The 20,047-nt window shown below is 44.4% G+C and overlaps 3 protein-coding genes and 1 long non-coding RNA gene across 12 annotated transcripts in view; 1 reads left to right on the top strand and 3 right to left on the bottom strand.

Annotated features, from left to right (window-relative positions):
- The window catches only part of slc25a17 (solute carrier family 25 member 17), a 10,708-nt gene extending 6,688 nt beyond the window's left edge, over positions 1 to 4,020 (bottom strand). The window contains exons 1-6 of the mRNA XM_077539779.1: positions 3,808 to 4,020; positions 3,497 to 3,557; positions 3,348 to 3,414; positions 3,062 to 3,213; positions 400 to 516; positions 171 to 319 (exon numbers count right to left, since the gene is read on the bottom strand). Of these exons, the coding sequence (XP_077395905.1) occupies positions 171 to 319; positions 400 to 516; positions 3,062 to 3,213; positions 3,348 to 3,414; positions 3,497 to 3,557; positions 3,808 to 3,864 (603 nt within the window). The 5' untranslated portion in view covers positions 3,865 to 4,020. The remainder of the gene's footprint in view (positions 1 to 170; positions 320 to 399; positions 517 to 3,061; positions 3,214 to 3,347; positions 3,415 to 3,496; positions 3,558 to 3,807) is intronic.
- On the top strand, positions 925 to 11,633 carry LOC144032162 (uncharacterized). Of its 2 annotated transcripts, none has more exons than XR_013287699.1 (3): positions 925 to 1,141; positions 7,823 to 8,041; positions 10,067 to 11,633. It is a non-coding gene; the product is annotated as an uncharacterized LOC144032162 (long non-coding RNA). The 2 variants fall into 2 exon arrangements; XR_013287702.1 differs by lacking the exon at positions 925 to 1,141 and adding an exon at positions 6,679 to 6,753.
- On the bottom strand, positions 4,108 to 7,651 carry rpusd1 (RNA pseudouridine synthase domain containing 1). 2 transcript variants are annotated; one of them, XM_077539804.1, is made up of 6 exons: positions 7,043 to 7,651; positions 5,651 to 5,851; positions 5,442 to 5,565; positions 5,262 to 5,364; positions 4,932 to 5,033; positions 4,108 to 4,847 (listed from the first exon to the last, which is right to left on the bottom strand). In XM_077539804.1, the coding sequence occupies exons 2-6, from the start codon at positions 5,830 to 5,832 to the stop codon at positions 4,441 to 4,443; spliced, it is 918 nt and encodes a 305-aa protein (XP_077395930.1). In that variant the 5' UTR covers positions 5,833 to 5,851; positions 7,043 to 7,651; the 3' UTR covers positions 4,108 to 4,440. The 2 variants fall into 2 exon arrangements, with proteins under 2 accessions (XP_077395930.1, XP_077395919.1); XM_077539793.1 differs by lacking the exon at positions 7,043 to 7,651 and adding an exon at positions 6,533 to 6,617.
- The window catches only part of arhgdig (Rho GDP dissociation inhibitor (GDI) gamma), a 30,641-nt gene continuing 19,580 nt past the window's right edge, over positions 8,987 to 20,047 (bottom strand). For 6 of the 7 annotated variants that reach the window (XM_077539851.1, XM_077539825.1, XM_077539820.1 and 3 more), the window contains 3 exons: positions 12,932 to 13,008; positions 11,159 to 11,222; positions 8,987 to 10,570 (listed from right to left, as the gene is read on the bottom strand). In XM_077539851.1, coding sequence (XP_077395977.1) covers positions 10,371 to 10,570; positions 11,159 to 11,222; positions 12,932 to 13,008 — 341 coding nt within the window. In that variant the 3' untranslated portion in view covers positions 8,987 to 10,370. The remainder of the gene's footprint in view (positions 10,571 to 11,158; positions 11,223 to 12,931; positions 13,009 to 20,047) is intronic. The other variant, XM_077539842.1, reaches the window with a different exon arrangement.

Genomic DNA, 20,047 nt, shown 5'->3' with positions numbered 1-20,047 from the left:
TAAAAATAAAGTCTGCTTATGCTTACACCTACTCCATGGAAGTGCTTTCATACAGCATTTGCATTGGATACAATCAAATACATACAGTAAATAGTAATGTATTGCAGGTGAAGACATTGTTCAAAAATGGTGAGACAGGAAGTTGTGTTGGAATGATTCTTGTTCCTCACCTCCCTAGGAACTCCTTTCCTCAGTTGCCGCTTCAGACCTTCGTAAATCATGAACTGAATGGCAGGGTTGAGCACCAGCAATAGCGACGGAAAGATGCCGTTCCACAGTGCCCCGACACCTTCGTCACGGGTGATCTGCCTGAATGCATCTGCCAAAATAGCCGTGAAAATCAACTCCAAATGCAGAATAAAAAATAAACAGATATAAATACCATCAGATTTAGTTTACCCCAAATACCACAGTAACTAGTGGGTTGAATATCTGCGTTGTGAAACTTGGAGCCCTGAAGTTTCAGCCGCGTGTTGACAACCCACAGAGGAGTGGTTACGAGTACATTTACAACACCTGAAGGAGACAAAGAAAAAAAATAATCTCTTAATAGATTATCGTGTTATTAATTAATTAATTAATTATCGTGTATTTTTTCCAGCTCCCAATTTTCATCAAGTGAAATATTTAGCAGCTGTTACCAGAGGTGGGTAGTAACGAGTTACATTTACTCCGTTACATGTACTTGAGTAACTTTAAAAAAAAATAAAAATAAAAATAAATAAATAAAGAGCTTCTAAGAGTAGTTTTACCACACAATACTTTTTACTTTTACTTGAGTAGATGTGTGAAGAAGGATCTCTACTCTTACTCCGCTATATTTGGCCACACTAAAGTCGTTACGTTTTTCTCCTTTTTTCATTATCTTTACCAGAGACGCCAACAGCGGTTCTGCCACATGACTGCATTTCACCAATCAGACGTAGCAACAATAATCACATGACGACTCCTTCCCTTAACATTCTACCAATCAGACGTAACAATGCAGTCACATGACCACAGGCGGCGTTTGGAACATAGCAGCGGGAGAGGAAGAAGCCGAACATCCATGGCCTCATATAAAAAGCTTATGTGTCTGCCGGAACAAACGGACATTTTGGCATATAAAAATTCCACATCGAACCTGAGTTAACATGTCGCGGTAAGTTTGACCTAAATTCCCTTTTTGCTGTATTTAGGCAGGTATTTATCTTAAGTGTTGAAAAGAACCTTTTCACATAGACTCTTTTGCAAACACTTTGTTTACTGTTGCCATAAACGAAACAGATCACGATACATGTTATATGGAGGCATGAATTGGCAGTAACCACTAAGTGTCACAATTTATTAACGGTAAAGATAGTTTTGGTAACGGATAAACACTTGACTCCATGTAATACCAGAACCTGGTAAGAAAACATATCAACGTTAAGCCATTCTTATTCAATGTAGCAATGATGGCATATGTAAACAAAAAACATTTAGGCTAATAAGTACAAATTTCTAATTGTTATGCTGGATGGGTATTTACAGAAATGTAGTGACCACAATATTTTCAGGTGTGCACTCAGATTTAATACATTAATCATCAGAAATCCTACTCTAATATAGCTAACTTAAAGGGATAGTTCGGCTTTTTTAACATGAATCTCAATTTGATCCTCACCTCCCGTGTGTGCGATCATCATTGAATTACCCCTGACAGCGTTCTGTGACACGAGTTCTGGTCCGGTGTTGGACGAGAGGAAAATAGTCCAGCAAGCTGGCTGGGGTCACGGAAATAAAGCGTTTTTCTTCTAAAAACTATTTGTGTTCAAAAGAGTGATACATTTCCATCACAATACTCTTTTCTGAAAAAAGTCAGACGCCATTACCGCCAGCCACTACTTTTCTGTTTGTTCGTATCACTGCGCGGTGCCCTGTAGACGGCTAATTGACGCACTGCAGCCAGCTGATCCTTCCTCTAGAAGTTGTTTGGCTTTTCGAAGGCGGAAGGATCAGCTGGCTGCAGAGCGTTGATTAGCCGTCTACAGGGCGACGCGCAGTGATACGAACGAACAGAAAAGTAGTGGCTGGCGGTAATGGCGTCTGACTTTTTTCAGAAAAGGAGTATTGTGATACAAATGTATCACTCTTTTGAACACAAATTGTTTTTAGAAGAAAAACGCTTTTATTTCCGTGACCCCAGCCAGCTTGCTGGACTATTTTCCTCTCGTCCAACACCGGACCAGAACTCGTGTCACAGAACGCTATCAGGGGTAAGTCAGTGCTTATCGCACACACTGGGGGTGAGGATGAAATTGAGATTCATGTCAAAAAATCCGAACGATCCCTTTAATTTAACTTTGTAAATTAAACTGAATGCTGCGATTGGCTGGCAACCAGTCCAGGGTGTCCCCCGCCTACTGCCCAAAGACAGCTGAAATAGGCGCCGGCACCCCCCGCGACCCATGTGAGGAATAAGCGGTCAAGAAAATGGATGGATGGATGGATTAAACTGAATGTGTGATTTCAATGGCTTACCTGCCTGTAAACTCATAGCCTGATATTTTTTGTGTCAACAGAGGAGTCACCCCAACAAAATGAATGCTTTGTCTGTCTGATTACATAGTTTTTAAAAAATAAATCAGACATTGTTCAAGCAGTTACTCAGTACTTGAGTATTCTTTTTAGCGAATACTTTTTTACTTCTACTTGAGTACATTTTTTAATGACTACTTTTTACTTTTACTTGAGTAATATTATTTTGAAGTAACGCTATTCTTGAGTACAATTTTTGGCTACTCTACCCACCTCTGGCTGTTACTATGGAATACGCCACGAGGCATAAAGCATAATTTTCACCATGAAGTTCACCTTTACAGGTGTTCACAGATGTCAAAGTAAAGGGAATCAGGTACATTCATCTTGTTCCACCACCTTTTTTTTCTGAGGGTAAGAATTTGAAGAGTGGCATTTACATTTTTAAATGTACAATTGAGGCATGACAGAGGCCACAATTTGTGTGATATGAGTTGTGTAATATGTGTGTTAAAGAAGAAAAAAACCCAATTTGTTCTGAGTGCAAAACAAAGCCTCTTACCTGCAGCTATCCCAACTAGCAAGTCAGTGTGAGGTGCTGAATGATGTCTCTTCAGCCAGCTCGCCTTCAGGCTGTGGAAGCAGTAGAAGTAGACAAAATTGGAGCAGCAGAGGCTGCAGATGACTGAGAACCAACCTCTGTAGGGAGCTAGTCTGCAGAATGGCACAAAACAAAATTGTCACAGCCAGGTATTTGCAGCTTGTGAATCTCATATGGTAAAAGCCAGGACAAGTAGGTTCATAACTATCTTAATTGATGGATACAGTACTTCCATAAAGTCACTCACAATCCTTCCTCCTTGATTATTTCTGCTAGAATAGCTGGCGTTGACGTGGCTTTCCTCTTCTCGTCCACTTTAACGTAAACACAGAACATACAAATCAACACATAAACAGCATTCAATATACACAAGACAAAACATTGATATTGTCTTACCTTGAAGCCTTAGTCTGGCAGTATCCAGAGGGAAGAATACGGTCATGGCTGTCACACTTCCCTAAAAGAAGTTATAAGTGCAATGGAAAGCATCAAGTAACATATGGGAAGGATCAGATGCGTAAGCAAAATATGCCGATCCGTAACGTCGTAAAATTACCCGAAATTGAATTTTTAAAAAATCCTTAAAATACTTTTTGCAATGTTTCTACTGACTCTAGACTACATTTATGTTAGTATTGTGTGCATGGTATGTGAATACGATTTCCTACAACAAGAATACAGAACAGAACGTGTTCAAGCTAACTTACCATTGCTCCGGACACAGCATGCACCAAACCCTCGTATGACAAAACCTCAAAACTCATGTTGACAGAATTATCAGCAAATTTTGTCACACTCAAAAGAAAAATAAAACAGGTTAACAACTTATTTTACCCCCAAGTTTGACAAAAAGCCAGTGTTTACACCTCCTTCTGCAGCTACCGATCCACTGCTTCCAATGCCTTGTCTAGGACAGCGGAATTATGGGTAATGTAGTGAATGGAAGAACTCGCTCGAAAAAACGAATAGCTTATTCAGACGATAACATTAATATTTGTAGTGCACAGTAGCTGATTTTTATTACATATTTAATTAAAATTGTAATATATTTTTATATTCGACAAGTTAGACCATTTTATTAGCATTTCAATTGAGAAAAAATATTTGGTGAACATACAATATATGCACAAAAAGAGATACAGTATTTGGCTTATGTATGATGAGCAAAGCAGCACCTTCTCTTTTATCATCATGTTAAAATTATTAAAACCTTGTCTTGTTGCACCTTGGTGGAATTTGCATTGGATGAGGAAAATACATACTTAGCATGGTTCCCCAAATGAACAACTACAATAAATAAAATACCTAATAACAATAATAATAATAACAATAATAAAAAACTATGAGTTTCCAGCCCATTCCCTGAGCCACTCTTCACACTGTCTCGCCTGCTCCTGACTCTCCTCTTTCCTGCTTTTGTTTGCCCTCTTCTCCTCCTCCTGCCTCACTCGGTCTCTCTCCATCTCCTTCACTCGTCTCTGCTCGTCCATCCTGTGTACCAGCAGGGCATCTACGGTGGCTTTCAGGGGGCGTAAGGAGCGCTGGGGGAGCCACTTTGGGTCCACCGAGGGCAGAAAGGGGTCTCCAGCGCACACAAGCATGGGTTCAGGGTCCAAGGGCATGTGGAGGAGGTGGGCGTGAAGCATCATGCGGAAGGGGCTGTCGTCGGCTCCTGAGCTGTAGGTGAAGTCCCCAACGATGGGGTGGCCTATTGCACTGCAGTGGACCCTTAACTGGTGGGTTCGACCTGGTGCACACATATGTATAATTCATAGCACCAGTCGCTGGTGCTTTACAAAGGTCATACGCTAACAAAGAGCATTTGTTTTACCTGTAAAAGGTTGCAGTAGCACCTTTGTGACAGGTTCACCATCATACAGACCATACTCCAACACAGTCAGCGCAGTCTGGCATGGCTTGGAATTCTCACAACCTGATAAGGCAATGTAATATTTGAAGAAAACAATTGCACAAAATGATTATTATTCATGTGCTGCTAATGTCTACGTTGCTGTGGTAAAATGCAAAATTTCGTTAGTGTAGAACTAATAAAGGGTTATTCTTCTCTCAATTTATTTTAATATTGGATTGGATTCGAGCAGCAGTATTTACATAAACCTGTTTTTCCATTATATTCCATCTATGCATCTTTCAAGCATACCGTCAGTTCCCTCAATACACATCATATGTGTTTTTCCCTCAGAAGTGTTCTTGCCAATGGAAAAATTTAGAGTCTGCATCTCTTCTTCCACCAATCCACGGACCTGGAAAAAATAAACATCGATACTAACATCCACACAACCAAGTGTGATGTTAAAGAAGTGTTTCACGGCATACAAACCAGAGCAAGGTAGGCCTTGGTGACAGTGCGCTCTTTGAAACAGCGATACGCCTGGCGGGCTGCAGCCTTATTGAGTGCCACACATAAAGCTCCACTGGTCGAGAAATCCAACTGATGACAGAACCTGGCACGGAGACAGGGAGAGCAACCATTCATTTGCTGCTCTTTTGTGTAACAACGAGGCTGCTTTTACCTTAGTAATAATTTACCTGAATCCATAGTAGGTGTTGGGGTCTGCCAGGTGAGGGAAGTGGTGACGAAGCTGCGCCTGCACTGTGTTTTTTTCATACCACATCTTGCTATCGATGCGGATGTCCCAGTGCTTGTCCACCACGATGTAATCATCATTCTGAAAGAGCACACGAAGTCTCTCCACACAGGCCGGCTCCATTGGGCGTCAAAAAACACACCTTACAAATACAAACACATCTCTTTATTAGAATTACTTTATTTACTTATGTATAGTTGACACACTGCGATTGGTTGGCAACCGGTCCAGGGTGTCTACTGCCCAAAGTCAGCTGAGATAGGCTCCAGCAAACCCCCCCCCCTCCCGCAACCCTTGTGAGGAATAAGCGGTCAAGAAAATGGATGGATGGATGGATGGATAGTTGACACATTTTCCACTCGTAAATGACTTTTCTTGTGTAATAAATATGTACAAATTATAGTAGATATTTAGGGATTTTTGCTGTTCGTGTGACGCTACTTAAACTGCAATGTAGGTTAGGATGCCTGCTACACAGCTGAGAGCTTCTGGGTTCGCATTTCAGCTAAAGAATTCAAGTGCCTAGATAGAAGAGATCCCTAATCAATGCCATTACTCATAATCGTATTTACTGTGCTATTGTGTAAAGAAAGCCGGCAGTGGAAAAAGGTTTGAAGGTTAAAAACATCCACCATATTCAGACTATACCGCAAATGGAAAGAACACTGCCACAATGACATGAATTTGACAGAAAATTAATTGGCTGCAAGTATGAGGAAACACCATGCTCTTTAACACCAAATATGTTTTATACACATAACACCACGGTCGCGGTTATTTATTCCGGGTATATTGTGATGCAAAAATGTATTTTCAGACATACCAAACTTCAAATTCTGATCCTCATGTTATGTTGCTGTAAGTGGTGTTGATGCCTGGCGATTGTGCTTCGCTTGTGACTGTAACGCTGACTACCCTGATTGAGATATTTAGCGCCATCTACCGTACTGGAGAGTAAATGCAGTACCAATTTTCCACAGCTTCGAACAAATCAGAATCTGTCTTTAAAAACTAAAACGTCTTTACAAAGTTAACGCTCAATTGGTATGTCATTTTTAATTTTAACAATGTATTTAATGCGTTGTTGTGTTTTATGAATGTTTTGTTTATATATATATATATATATATATATAAACGTGGTTATAATAGGTTACTGTACTTTGTCAACAACTTCTTCAACCACGCAGATGAATATGAAACATTCACTGGTTTGGTTTTCAAGGACATGATGTTCATTGAATGTACTTAATCTGTCTGTGTGGTGCCAGTAAATAGTGTTCCTTGTCAGGCACCAATTGATTACCACATTCATAATCCCTCACCTCAAACTCACCTCTGACAGCAGTCAACAGCGTGGATAAAATTCCTGATGTGGCCCCAGTAGTGTCAGGTTATTCAACGTCATCTTCTTCAACGATAGAACAAATGTTGATAGTAGATAAAATGCTCACCTAGGCTGCTGTTATATTGTGATCTAATGTCAACGTTACAATTTTTAGGAACATATTGTTCTTCCAGAAGATAATCTCCTCACTCTGTATGACGGTGCTGATCAGAAATTAATTCACAATTGGCACTTCATAATCCAAACTGCATTCCCACTATGTCTACTCGTAAATGTTGCATAACACCTCAGAGGAAATTAATGCAATAAACTGGATGGTATCCTGGGTGCTCACGCAAAGACATAATGTGCACGTGACACTCGAGGCAAGCGCAAATCTTTTAGTGTGATGACACTGACACAGAGAGGAGAATCTAACTGATATTCAAGACGATCCTTGTCAAATACGCTTGAACATTTCTCCACGGATTCCTACAATGACAAGAACTTTTTCTGATGGTTTTCCTGGATTTCGCTGACTTCCATTCGGCTCACTTGGACTCTCTTTGTTTTGGAATTGAAATCCTTTGTCTTTGCAGTTGAAGTGGAGTAAAAAAAAACAAACAAAAAAAAACAAACATTTTTTTCTTTTTTTTTTTGGCCATGTTGTCATGACCGACCAAAGACTTGTTTACATGAGTTTCTCTGACATTACAAAGACAACAACACCTTAAAACCTTCACGCCTTTGGTTAGTGTCTTTTTTTTTTCATTTTCTTTTTTCTTGTAGCATGCCTAACAAGTCCTTCCTGCAAGCTCGCTGTGAGGAGCCTATCATGACTTCAGACTGGGGCCTCCCGCTGCTGCTGGCTCTGCTGCTGCTCGCCTTGCTCTATGCTTTCCTCTATCTGCCTGCCGTAGCCCACCGCGCCTTGCTGGAGCAGGCCATCCGAAGCAACAACACCACTGCGTTCACGTCGCCTGAAAAGGAGGACTGGCTCTCTGAAGAGTAAGTTTTCAACGGCTATCTTTTATACTTCTTACTTTTAGACAGTAAGCTCATTTCAAATTCAAGCAAGGACACTTTCAAGTGTGCTCAAATCTGAACGATGACCAGCTGTTCCATGTGAATGCTAATTCCCCCCCCAAAAAAATAAAATAACAAATAATAAATTATATTAAAAAATCAAGTATCTAGTCACTCCTCTGTATTACAGAGAAAACATTGAAAGGGAATTAAGTTTGTCACATTTTAATTGCTGACTGAAAATTGATTTCCTTTAATACGAAGCACACAGTACTGCCTTTTTTTCAATATATATTCTGTATATCTGGTATTCTTTGTTAACTAAGTTTGTGAAATTATTTGTATTCTGCATGAAAGCAGCCATAATCACCAGAGAAATTTGTCCTTTTGTATTTCTGCAATGCTTGTTCAGTCCTGGTATGTAGTGATGAAAAAATGAAGCTTCATGAAGCACTTGCAATATATATTTTTTGCTCCTCTAGATGGTGCTTTTGGTTTAAAGATAAAGTCTAGTGCAAAAGGAAATTGATTATATTTCCACTGCATCTTTAAACCAAGAGTGCAATGTAGAAGAGTGAAAAAATATCACAAGTGCTTCATGAAGCTTCATTTGTCTATCACTACCGGTATGTGTTATCTTAATTTACATCATTAGATATTGTTATTGAGTGGGTGTTTGGCTGTCATACCCTTTAGTTAAAAAAACGAACAAAAAAAAAGCAACAACAAAAAAAACCACTATAATATAAATAGAGTCGGTTCTTTTCAATTGCCTTTATTAAAAGATTCAGCATACAAGATTTGACACCAATATTGAACATTTCAGTGATCGGTACACATTTCAAATGACCGCTGCTGTTCAGCTTGCCCTGCTTTGAAGACTGCACCATATCTGTAGTCAACCTTCAACATCTAGATATGCCCCGGTGTTTTTTTTTTCAAACCACATTTTTACAGTTAAGTTGTATAAAAACAAAGAGATACTCTCTTATTAAACCATGCAACACCAAACAAGCCGACGTTTACAATTATTCTTCGAATGACAACAAGTTGAATGAATCCATTTTTCATTATGTTAATTAATAATGACAAGATCCTGTCTAACACACGAGTCAGTATTTCTACTGGGGGTGAAATTACACCTGAATGTAATTCTTCTATATACAGTACATCACTAAAAATGGTCTCCGTACTTACCAACGTTTGGCACACAAGCAGAATCAAATCAGATTGAATAGCCTCTGATTATGATGTAAAGCAGTTCCATCGCTGGAACTGTTTTGTTTTGGGGGGTTTGGGCAGAATTTTGTATACAGCTTTTGCAATTGGATATAGTTTGATGATGCCAGTGTACCTAACATGGTGGCTAGTGTTCATTCCCAGCAAACATTCACATCTTGAGTCCTTGCTATACATTTGCCGTCTTCTTGCGCTAATGTGAGAGTGTGATAGGTATCAAGTTCTAAACATGCATTTCTTTCTACAGTATACACAGTCCAACTGTTCCGATTAAGTCTTTCTATGGCCCAAAAAGCTTCACAAAGACCTGAAAGAACTGCTGCTTTAGAAGCAAAACACTTTGAAAGAAGAAGTGTACATTATGAGATTAGCTCTTCCTGAAGTGTTCATCTTTTTTTGTAAAGATCACTATTAAGTGGTTCTCATAAGCTATGTGCTAGCTGAATTTGTGTACGTATCTATATGAAATATGTTTCAGAATAATGATGACCTGTAATTGTGGCAATTAACTATAAAACTACTTCATAGTTCAACACAATGTTGAGACAGAGGTTATTGTGCGCGTCTCTGTTTTTTGTTTCTCTTGTCTTTTGGTTGCAATTAAATGTTTATGTTGTGTTTTGTTGTTTTGTGCTGCACTCCAATCCACCGTACCTGCATATAACAATTTATGAAATTTACGACATAATAAACGGACCATGTAGGCCACCGAAAACAAGCGCAACAATAGCATCATTTCATTTTTCACAGATCTTTTTTTGCTTGCAGTTTCAGAACATCCACTGCTGCTGAGTGACGTCATATGATGGGATCACGAGAATTCCTTCCCAAAGCCTTACGATATGGATATTTCACAATGCTTTTAATGCAGGACGAAGGGAGACAAGAGGGGCTACACTTCTCTGAATGTCCCTTTGTGTTTTACGAGACTTGCGTACATAGATGCACATAAGAGAAGAAGAAAAGCATCCAGTCATCACAAAGATACTCTTTGGGGGACAAGAAGAGAAGAGACGTTCTTCAAGAAAGGGAGGCGAGTGGAAGAGCGAGAAAACGAAGAAGAAGAGCACCTCTACTCATCCAAGTCCTTCTTGATCTCGAGGTTCCAGTCCCAGTCCGAGTAGGCGTTCTTGTCGTCGTCGGTGAAGTGGGACTTGATTTGGTAGAGGCCGCGCGACACCAAGCCTTGAGGTGTCTCATCGGCGGGGAACACAAACTCGTGCTCGCTCTCGCGAGGACAGTAACTACCCATCATGTAGGACACCTTGTCCACTGAGGGCACAAAAAGAAGTGGACAATTAGAAAAATGCTTATGTAACAAATGTGGATCCTTTGCTAGGACATTCACTAATCACATATCCCAGTTCTCGATGAAAGGCTCTGGAAAGTGAATGTCGAGATTTGTTTTGAAATACATTATAATGTATATGCTTGAAGACAATTACTGGAAACATGCTTGCTATCTGCTATGTATACACTTTCACTTTTCTGCCTTCCATTACTGTAAAGCATTTCTGTGCACTACAATGACTAGAGCGCGCTACTGTAGTAAAACAACTACATGTTACTAGTGAGGCAAAAAATGCACACTACTTAAAAAATGTATGCTACTCATAACATGTAATCCGTCTACAAGGGCATCCTGATCATTCTACTAGTGTGCAAAAATTTCATACAGTACTGTAGTGGAAAAAAAATGTCACTAGTAAAACAGTCATTCTATAGTCTACAAACAGTGTCTGGTGGGAATGTGAATAGTCTGTCAATATATACTGCAGCAACAGTTTTTTTATGTTTATTTTATTAATGTCTGTTTTATTTGGCAACCAAAAGGCATAATGATGGCTGACACGAACTTACGTTTTACTCCTTTTCTGAAACTCACGTGATGGTACTTCAAACCAGCAACAATTTCTTTGTTCACCTGCAAACACACACATTTTTTTGGTAACTTTTCTTCTTCACTCTTAACTCATTCACTGAAGCAACCCCTTTCGCTTCTGGATGTTTTACTGGATTTTGACTGATTTTGCGAGGCCCATAGAATATTGTGTTCTATTTCTATAAAAAGATGGAACCTATCAAAAGAAAGATTCAAGTCTCTTCTTTCATCAGGAAAAAAATGTATATTTCTATCTGTTTAATTTTTCAGCAATTAGCATTAAAATATAGCTAAGCTTCTTCATTATTTACAAATCTGTTCAGAATTGTGGGGAAATCAGCTTGTTTTCAACATGGCCCTGGTTGATCTCTTAAACTCTGCTGCCATCTGCTGGTCATTTTTGTAACTACTACTATTGCTTCACCCGTTCTCTGTCGTTGAAAGGCTGCATCAAAGCCTTCCTGTATGCTCTAGCATTATTTATGTATTTATTTATTTATGTATTTATTTATTTATTTAAATGTCTAAAGTGTCTTTGGGTCACTTAAAACATTTGACATATTTATATGTTTTTGGGAGCAAATAAGTTAAGAATCTGAAATGAAGAATTTGTGTAATCATCAAAATTCTGGAAATTGCTTTTGAGGTCACTGAGCAATGGATACGTTACACTCATTGATGTTGAGCACTGTATGAATATAAAGCAAATAATTTGGGGCTTCTGATAACACTTCCTCTGAGGGTTTTTTGTTTTGCTTTTTAGAATCATGTTCAAATGAGTCCATTCCTGATCAAACTGGATGTCTTTTGGCACTAGGGGTGTTAAAAAAAATCGATTCGGCGATATATCGCGATACTACATAGCGCGATTCTCGAATCGATTCAATAATCGGCAAAATCGATTTTTATTTATTTATTTATTTTTAGGATTCACACCTTAAGCATGGAAGAATGTTATATGAACGGAACATTAAGCCTTAATATTTAATTTCAATGCTGTTAAAACATGAAACAAATTACAACCTCTATAAGACTGAAATTTCAGATAAATAAATAATACATTTTCATATAAATCTTACACTCTACAAGCTTACTGATTAGTATTTTCTAAATTTGAATGGAAAAAAATCGCAACAATCGACTTATAAATTCGTATCGGGATTAATCGGTATCGAATCGAATCGTGACCTGTGAATCGTGATACGAATCGAATCGTCAGGTACTAGGCAATTCACACCCCTATTTGGCACAATATGGAGCATAAAGAGTATGTATATAAAATTACAGAATATGTGCAATAACTACTCAGAAAAAACAAACACTCAAATCTATCCAGCCCACATATACACTTCTACAATAAAGACCACTTTTGAGAATAAATTGGGCTGCTGCAGTTCATCTGAATGTTTCAGACTGATATTATAGGCATTAAGCTCAACAAGATTGTTTTTCCTCCATCACATAAAGTTGTTTTATTGCTTTTTCGCTGGCATGTGCTCTCCAAAACTGGGATGATATGAAGCCCCTGTTTCTGATAAATCCTGTCAATCCGGTGCCAACATAATCTCGGCTGAGCAAATCAAAATGCACACAAATCATGTGAAGCTGCTGCATAACAGCGAGGTCCAGCAGGTGTCGTCACAGTTGTGCAGCAGCAAGGTGCTTGTGTTAAAGACCACAACATTAGGAACACTTCGTGTTACATCAGAAATGAACGCCAGCCTGGCTCACAAGCGTCGCTTTCTTCTTACCTTAAAATGTATTTTCAGCCTGTATTTGACTCCTTCCTTTAAGGTGAAGGTCTTCTCCTTTGGGATGGTAACGTCTCCTGGACAAACACATGACTTCAGCTCTGACAGTGTGGAAGAGACTGTAGAGATGTGTGACTGCATAGTGGTGACTACATGCTGGTGACTCACTGTGTGATCATCGCACTGCTGCTGAGCGAAAGGCCTAATAAATTCTTTGACATGGGCTATAATGATGATTATAGAAAAGGGCTAGATATTGTAACATTTCATTCAGAGTAAATTGTTTTTTAAAACTCAAATTTCATGTAAATGTATTTTTTGTTGAGGCTGCCAGGAGATTTTTGGGTCAGCTTGCTGGCCACTTGAGGAGAATTTGACGTCTGATTGGTTAAACGAACCTTTTTACTTATGTAGTCAAGTTTACAACATGGGCCAGCACGACTGATTCAGAAGGTAATGGGCAGATTAGATTGGTTTGGTTTATTGAACATCGAACATGCGATACAAATTATAAAATAAAATTGATGGAAATAAAATAAAAGCCAAAAAGGAAAAAGAATTATGAATTCTGACTTTGCTGATATGTTCAAAGGGAGTAGGAACAAGTAAGTACAAGAACTTATCTAGTCCTACCCCCACTAACTTATATCATGATAATGTACTAGAAGTTATTATATTTAATAATATATCATTGAAATAGGAAAAAAAGAAACAAATGAAGGAAAAAAAGAATGGAAAATAAACAGAACATGCATTTTACAAATATTGGTGTAAGTTATAAACACTTATGCAAAAAAGTAAAAGATAAAAGAAAGCCCTACATAAACAATTAATCTAAATACAATATGATGAATTTATATTTATACCTGATTTATATATTTTCGTAGCACTATATTTTTAAACCTCTTATTAAACATAGCAAGTGATTGGCAAAGCAGCAGCTTCAGGCTGAAATCTGATTGGCAAAAAACAAAGTACAAACAAACGATCAAACAAAAACAAAAATCCAACATCAAATTGCAGAGCATGTACTAGAGGCAGTGTAGCCAAGACAAACACTACAAAATGAATAGACTGGAAGGGACGAAATATCATAATTTAGATTGCAACGTAGATGTCTAGCTCATATTTGTAGCACCTTTTCAGGGGTGCTCAAGCACCACCAATAAATCCAAACACCCGAAAATTTGAGAAATCTTGAGATTAGATTACCATACTTACGTCTTTTTTTTTTCTTTTTCTTTTTTTTAAACAATCTAGAGAAGAAATTTTGAAACCATACAATCAGCATGACCCCCTTTTTGTCATGATCCTTTGTTTAGTGTCGGATTTAGTTTTGCTTCATTTTATGTCTTGGTTTCTTGTGGTTCATGTCTTTTTCGTTATGGTTTTGTGTCCACCTGTTTGTCAGCCCGTGTCTACCAATCAGCTCCCTCAGCCACTTGTGTTGTGTCCAGGTGTTGGTAATTGTCTCGTTGCTTTGCTTGTATTTAGTTCCTGGTTTGTGTTCAGTTCGTTGGATCATTTCGTTTGCTGTCACCACTTATACGGGTAATCCTGTCTGTTTGTCGAGTCTATTAAACATTGTGTGAGCAAACATGTCTTCCTGGACGTCTTTCTGCATTTGGGTCCACAACCAACACCAAGACCTTGACACTTTTGCCCCAATAATGGTTCTATTTCGTCCCTCCCGACCGGCAGAAGGCGGTGCTTTAAGCACTGAATGTTCCTTTCGCGCATGCGCAGTTCGAGTGATGCATACCAAATTAGTCACCTGTGACCCCTGGGTGACCCTAGAAGGGTATAAGTTCCGGTGTCACCCCAGGTTCGTTTCCTCTTTTCTTCTCGCGTGGCGTGTGCATACGACACATTTCGAAGAGTGTAAGAATTGGGATTTGTATTTATCCTCTTGACCGCGCCGCTTGGAGCCTTGTGACCGGATCGGTCGGAGCTGCGTAGTTCGCCCTCCAAAGGCTGCGGCGACGGTGTTTTTCTTTCCTTCGTTCGTGACCCGACGTGGTCGCGTATTCTAACCTCCCGTGGGGTAAGGTTATTGACTACTTGTTGTCTACTTTGCCATCTAATTTCCGCGTTTACTGCGGTGTTTTGAGTTTTTTGTGTGGCTAGCATCGCGTTAGCGCCCTGGCTACCACGGCTCGTGGTTTACCCTATTTTTTCCTCCGCTGGCTTTGGCAGCGTTAGCGCTTCTCTCGGTTTATTAGCGCTGCTTTCTCCGACGGTGTTGCCGTTTGGTTGTTGCTTTTCTTTTTGTGCCTTTGCTGGTGAGGGCAGCGTCAGCGTCCCCGCTCCCAGCTTACGGCGTCGCGCTTCTCGCTCGATTGTTTGTCTTACTTACTTTGTGCGTGTCCCGCCTGCGGTGTGCACCTGGCTTCAGCTGTGCAGGTGGCGTTCGCGCCCCTTCTCTCAGCTTGTCGCCGCTTTCGCGACTGCTGTCTGCCCCTCCCGCCCGTCGGCCGCTCCGTGTGCGTCTGCTGCGCAGGTGGCGTTCGCGCGCCTTCCCTCAGCTTATCGCTACTATTGACAACTGGCTGTCTGCCCCCGCCCTCCGTCGGCTGCTCGGTGTGCGTCTGCTGTGCAGGTGGCGTTCGCGCCCCCTTCCCTTGGCTTATCGCTGCTTTACCGGCTTACTGTTTGCCCCGACCCACGCGTCGGCTGCTCGGTGTGGGTCTGCTGTGCAGGTGGCGCTCGCGCCCCCTGCCCTCAGCTTCCCGCTCATCTCTGTTTGGGCCTCTTTGTGTTCACAATGGAGGGCTCCCGTTGCTGCGTGGACTGTGGTATCCTCTTTGAGGCCTCCGTCCTGGACGATCGCTGCCCGAGGTGTCTTGTTTCTGACCGTGCCGGGGATGTCCGGGCCTGCAGTCCTGGTGTCAGTGACCCCAGTCCACTGGGTCATCTATCGTCCTCCCAACCGAGGCGCCGGAAACGTTTCGGTGTGTCCTCTGCTGTACATGCCCCCCCCCCCCCCCCCCCCCCAGGAAAAGGGCGGCGCAGAGACGACTCGCTTCGGAGGTTGGGCACCTTCAGGCTGAGCTGGCAGAGGTGAGATCTCTTCTGCAGGACCGTCACCCTCCCACACTTACGGGGGGGCCGGGACCACCTGCCCTGCCCATGCTGCGACCATCCACCCCGCCCATGCCAGTGCTTCCTCCTGAGGAGGACGCCATTTCCTTGGCAGCTTCGGCTTCCTTTTTTCATGACGACGACCGTGACCCGGGGTCTGTGGTTTTGGGACCAAACTCTCCAGCGTCCGCTCAGAGTTTGTCCAGTGAGGCGGGGGATGGTTCTATACGGGCTGTCCTGCGCAATGCCTTGGACCTCCTGCATTTGGAGGTACCTCCACAGGCTCAATCGGCGTCTGAGAGCGCTTTCTTCCGGCGCAGGCGCCCTTCCTCGGCCTTTTCTGTCCCCGCATCTGACGACTATCTGCGGGAACTACATGCTTGCTGGAGGGATCCTGGGGCTCTCTCCCGTCCTTCGGCTGATGGCCGTGATTTAGCATCTATGCACGGTGTTGCTAGTGTTGGCTTGGACCGGATGCCTGCTGTGGAGCCAGCTGTCGCATCCCTCATTGTGTCCCCGGAGGAGACCCTTCAGCCATCTGTGCGATGTCCTCGACCCCAATGTCGTGTGACTGACGACCTTCTCACACGGGCCTATGGCGCTGGTGCACGTGCTGGTCGCATTGGGAACTCTTTGGCTTGCTCTCTCTACATCCCTGCAAGCGGACAGCGTGGAGGCTGCTGTGTCCTTCAGTGATGCAGCCCTCCAGGCTTTTGCCCTCATGACTAGGAAACACGGCCGACTCATGTCCTTCCTAGTGCAGGCGCGCCGCCAGGTGTGGCTAGCGCAGTCCCCCTTGTCGGAGGCCTCTGGGAGGGCCCTCCGTGGTGTTCCGGGGAGTTTTTTGGTTCTGCCGCTGTGGGTGCACTGGAAAGGACGGTTAAGGCTCATGAGACCAGGAAGCAGCTTTCCAGCCTCAATAGGACCCTGCCTCCCCAACAGGGTAGGCCTGGGGCACGCTCTGCTTTTCATCGCTTTCCTCAGCCCCGGCCTGCCGAGGATTATGGCACCCGGCGACCCCCGCAGAGGCCCGCTGGGGACTTTCGCTCCTCTGCCCGCTTGCCTTCAGGGCAACCACGGGCTGCAGGCCCCACCCACCGTCACTCTCGGGCCCCTAGGAGCCGGAGGGCCAGGGACTGTGGCCTTGGGGCCGGCCGTCGGACATTTTTCCCACCAGCAGCTCAGTTACTGGCCTGCTCGTGCCTCGGACCCATGGGTGGTCTCCATCTTGACCCACGGGTACGAGCTGCAGTTCCGACGCCGGCCTCCTGCTTCCTGTCGGGTCAGGGTGACTCTCATCGCCGACCCGGCAAAAGCCTCAGCTCTGGACCAGGAGCTGGACCACGGTTATGAGAGCCCACCCATCTCCTCACCGAGTCGACGATGTTCTTCGCCTCCTTGCGCTCTTTCGAGGGGGCAGGCTGTTGCCTTACGTCGCCTGCTTGCGGCTTTTGGGCAAGCTGACGTCCATGACGGCTGTGGTCCCGTTGGGTCTGCTGACACTGCGCCCACTACAGAGGTGGCTGAACGGCTTCCACTTGGATGCCAAGTGGCACCGCCACCGGAGGCTCAGGGTGTCCCGTCGGTGCCTCCTCGCCCTGGCACCTTGGAGGGAGAGGGTTTTTCTATTGAGCGGAGTCCCGCTGGGTGTGGCCCCGGCCCGCCGCGAAACAATCACCACGGATGCCAGCCTCACGGGCTGGGGTGCTGTCCGGCAGCACAGGACGGCTCAGGGAAGTTGGTCTGTGCGCGACAGGGTCGATCACATCAATGTGCTGGAGCTTCGGGCGGTGTACTTGGCACTCATGCACTTCTTGCCATACCTGAGCGGACGGCATGTTCTCATACGGTCGGACAACACCACTACCGTGTTTCAAATAAACCGTCAGGGCGGCGTGAGGTCCGCCCGTCTGTTGGAGACCTCCCAGCACCTTCTCAGGTGGGCTGCTCCCCGTCTGGCCAGTCTACGGGCCACCTATCTGCCAGGGGTTCGGAACCAGCTCGCGGACTCTCTCTCCCGTCGGGGTCCTCCTCCGGGAGAGTGGCGCCTCCACCCAGAGGTGGTGCGCATGATTTGGAGCAGCTTCGGCACGGCGGAGGTCGATCTCTTTGCCTCCGAGGACTCGACCCACTGCCCACTTTGGTTTTCCCTGAGCAAGGCCACCAGCCCTCTGGGTCTGAATGCACTGGCGCAGCCGTGGCCGGAGTGCCTTCTCTACGCCTTTCCGCCGCTCCCTCTGATATGGCTGACGCTTCAGAGAGTTCTTCAGGAGGGGCACACGCTGTTGCTGATGGCCCCCTTCTGGCCGGCCCGGACGTGGTTCCCCCTGCTCCGTCAACTGTGCTCCGGCGAGCCGTGGCGTCTCCCCGACAGGGAGGACCTGTTGTCTCAACAGGGAGGTCGGGGTTGGCATCCCGACCCTCGGCGCCTTCGCTTATGTGTTTGGCCACCGAGGGGGCCCCAACCGCTGCTGACCGGCTGTACAGAGTCTGTCACGCGGACCATTCTTAATGCGAGGGCACCGTCCACTCGGCAACAGTATGCCAACAGGTGGAAGTTGTTTGTGACGTGGTGCGGAGAACGCGGGGTGGACCCTGTTTCGTGTTCCATCCCCACCATCCTGGATTTCTTGCAGTCCCTCCTGGATAAGGGCAGGTCTCAGTCGACTCTGAAGGTGTATGTGGCAGCTATTTCTGCCCGGCATGTTGGTGCTGATGGCGGCTCCGTGGGGCGCCATGAGCTGGTGTCCTTGTTCCTCAGAGGGGCTCTGCGTCTTCGTCCCCGCCCGGCTCCTCGGGTTCCGGCGTGGGATCTGCAGTTGGTGCTGGACGGCCTGTGCAGGCCTCCCTTCGAGCCCCTGGCGGGGGCGGACCTTCTGTGGGTGTCGCGCAAGACTGCACTCTTGCTCGCCGTTGCCTCCGCCAAGCGCGTCAGCGACCTACACGCTTTATCGGTTAGCCCTGAATGCCTGCGATGGCACCCGGATGGCGCCGGCGTCACTCTGTGGCCGAACACTGCCTTCATTCCCAAGGTGTTGTCTGGCTCTTGTTCTAACCAGCCTCTACGGCTTAAACGTTATGTACCCACTCCTGCTGATGGCGGGGACAGGCCGGAGCTCTTGTGTCCGGTGAGAGCCTTGCAGTGTTACATTGACGCTACGGCGGGCATTCGTACGTCTGCCCAGCTTTTTGTTTGTTATGGTGGTCCTACCAAGGGCTCCGCTCTCTCCAATCAGCGCTTGTCTCACTGGGTCGTGGATGCCATTCGCCATTCCTACCTGCTGTCTGGCCGCCCCCTGCCGTCAGGGGTGCGCTGTCACTCCACCAGGAGCGTTGCCACGTCTTGGGCCGCCCTGAGGGGTATTTCCCTGGAGGATATCTGTGCTGCTGCCTCATGGGCGACGCCTTGCACCTTCTCCAGGTTTTATAGCGTGGATGTCGCCTCTCCCCATCCGCTTGGCGTGATCTTGGGTCCTGCTGGGGCTTCTCAGTGAGGTTTGTGTCTGAGATCCCTCGCGACTACGCCGGTATTAGTCATTCAGTGCTTAAAGCACCGCCTTCTGGCGGTCGGGAGGGACGAAATAGAACGAAAGTTACAACTGTAACTACGGTTCTATGAGTCCCGGACGACCGCCAGGGCGTCCTGTCGCTCGGAATCCTCGTGTTCACGCGAGAAGATTCCGTAGGAAACGAACCTGGGGTGACACCGGAACTTATACCCTTCTAGGGTCACCCAGGGGTCACAGGTGACTAATTTGGTATGCATTACTCGAACTGCGCATGCGCGAAAGGAACATTCGGTGCTTAAAGCACCGCTTTCTGGCGGTCGTCCGGGACTCATAGAACCGTAGTTACAGTTGTAACTTTCGTTTGATCCACCCAATCTCTCTGAATAGCCTGCATAACTTTAAACACACATGTGGCAAATTTCTTAACTTCTACCACTAAATTCTTATCATACCACACATTATTATCGTTATCATGCCCGATTTCTATTACTGAAGTATTACATTGTTTTTCATAAGCTGACATTTT

Source organism: Festucalex cinctus, chromosome 1 (assembly GCF_051991245.1).
Source record: "Festucalex cinctus isolate MCC-2025b chromosome 1, RoL_Fcin_1.0, whole genome shotgun sequence".
In the NCBI taxonomy this organism is placed as follows: Eukaryota; Metazoa; Chordata; class Actinopteri; order Syngnathiformes; family Syngnathidae; genus Festucalex; species Festucalex cinctus.
This window is presented reverse-complemented; position numbering and strand designations above follow the sequence as displayed.

What these genes read in the sequence shown, in the direction of transcription:
- rpusd1 (XM_077539804.1), bottom strand. Translation starts at nt 5,832, where the DNA reads ATGGAGCCGGCCTGTGTGGAGAGACTTCGTGTGCTCTTTCAGAATGAT. An exon ending in AACACCTACTATGGATTCAG is followed by an intron (nt 5,566 to 5,650) that starts GTAAATTATTAC and finishes TCTCCGTGCCAG; the next exon opens with GTTCTGTCATCAGTTGGATT. An exon ending in GTGTATTGAGGGAACTGACG is followed by an intron (nt 5,034 to 5,261) that starts GTATGCTTGAAA and finishes TTGCCTTATCAG; the next exon opens with GTTGTGAGAATTCCAAGCCA.